General features: G+C 46.1%; 1 protein-coding gene across 1 annotated transcript; it reads left to right on the top strand.

Moving 5' to 3' along the window:
* Positions 1–827: 827 nt before the first annotated feature.
* Positions 828–1,448, top strand: LOC112927681 (large ribosomal subunit protein eL18-like; the record flags this gene model as incomplete). The annotated part of the gene is made up of 1 exon (XM_026009082.2): positions 828–1,448. A coding segment is annotated over one exon (579 nt), but the record flags the coding sequence as incomplete, so codon positions are not given.
* Between the last annotated feature and the right edge of the window lie 390 nt (positions 1,449–1,838).

The following is a 1,838-nucleotide window of genomic DNA, read 5'->3' as shown; positions in this document are numbered from 1 at the left end:
CCCAGGGATCCCACCATTTCCACTTCTACAGCATCTTTTTTCCCTGTACCAGGAAAAAAGAAAAAGAAAAAGAAAAAGAAAAAAAAAATCCTGGAGACTTTTGTTTGTATTTTTCTAAGAAAAATGTGAGGCTTTGTTAAGCAACTGTGTTGATGCAAAGGGTAGACAAAAGGCAGTAGGGGCGGTGGGGGTGGGAAGTATTTAATACCGGTCCTTTATTTAAAAAATAGATTTTATTTATTTATTTGAGAGAGAGAGAAGAAGCAGGGGGAGGGGCAGAGGGAGAGGGAGAAGCAGACTCCCCGCTGAGCACAGAGCCCAACTCAGGGCTCCATTCTAGGACCCTGAGATCACAATGCAAGGCAAAGTCACATGCTTAACTGACTGAAACACCCAGGCACCCCTAATGTCATTTCTTAAAATACACATTCACGGATGTGTACATACACACGAAACAAATTACCTCCATTATTTTAGCTACCGAAATGAGACAGACTCTGGACCACAATAGCCTCATCTGTAAAAAGAGAGCAAAAATGCTTAACCAACCTGAAGAACTTCTTAGGGTCCCTTCCAGCTTCCTGGTTCTATAACTCCACTTTCACACCCAAAGATAGAAACCTTATTGTGTTTTAAATAGTTACTGAAAAAAAAAAATAGTTACTGAGTCCAATGAGATACTAAGGGATGCAAATTTAGAGCCTGAGAGCTGTATCCCAAAGCTGATTCTGATTTGCCTTTAGACTGTTCTTTTCTTTATCTCTCTAATGGCAAACGGCCAATAAGGAAATAAATACTGGAGGTTCTCTCTTTCCGGACCTGGCTGAGCAGGAGGCGCCATCCTGGGAGTCGACATCCGCCACAAGGACCGAAAGGTTGGGCGCAAGGAGCCCAAGAGCCAGGACATCTACCTGAGACTGTTGGTCAAGCTGTACAGGTTTCTGGCCAGACGAGCCAACTCTACCTTTAACCAGGTTGTGTTGAAGAGGTTGTTCATGAGTCGCACCAACCGGCCACCTCTGTCCCTTTCCCGGATGATCCGGAAGATGAAACTGCCTGGCCGGGAAAACAAAACAGCTGTGGTTGTAGGAACCATAACGGATGATGTGCGTGTCCAGGAGGTGCCCAAGCTGAAGGTGTGTGCACTGCGCGTGAGTAGCCGTGGCCGGAGCCGCATCCTCAAAGCTGGAGGCAAGATCCTCACCTTCGATCAGTTGGCCCTGGACCCCCCTAAGGGCTGTGGCACCGTCTTACTCTCTGGTCCACGCAAGGGCCGAGAGGTGTACAGACACTTTGGCAAGGCCCCAGGAACCCCACACAGCCACACCAAACCCTACGTGAGATCCAAGGGCCAGAAGTTCGAGTGTGCCAGAGGCCTCAGGGCCAGCAGAGGCTACAAAAACTAACCCCAGATCCTGCCTTGTTATTAAAAAGATTTTGAATGCAAAAAAAAAAAAAAAAAGAAGAAAGAAAAAAGAAAGAAAGAAAGAAAAGAAATAAATACTGGAGGAAAAAAAGATCCTTAGTTTGGAACACTTAAAGGCTAAAAATACAAGAAATCCCCTGGTTCTGATGTGAGAAGTACTAAAGAAAAAATGATTCTGACACTTGTAAAATGGTAATGAAAGCTTTATTCAAGACCATTGCAAAGTCTAGACAGCAGACAGTTATAAAGCAAAGACAGCAAAGAAGCTGGGGATTTTGACCAAGAAGCAGAGTGAGGGAGTCAGTGAACAGAAATTACTAATAAGGGGGCAGCCCCTGTGGCGCAGCGGTTTGGGGCTGCCTGCAGCCTGGGGTGTGATCCTGGGGACCACGGATCGAGTCCCACGTCGGGC

This window comes from Vulpes vulpes, chromosome 4 (assembly GCF_048418805.1).
Source record: "Vulpes vulpes isolate BD-2025 chromosome 4, VulVul3, whole genome shotgun sequence".
Lineage (NCBI taxonomy): Eukaryota > Metazoa > Chordata > Mammalia > Carnivora > Canidae > Vulpes > Vulpes vulpes.
The sequence above is the reverse complement of the archived record's forward strand: the minus strand, read 5'-3'. Positions and strand labels throughout refer to the sequence as shown.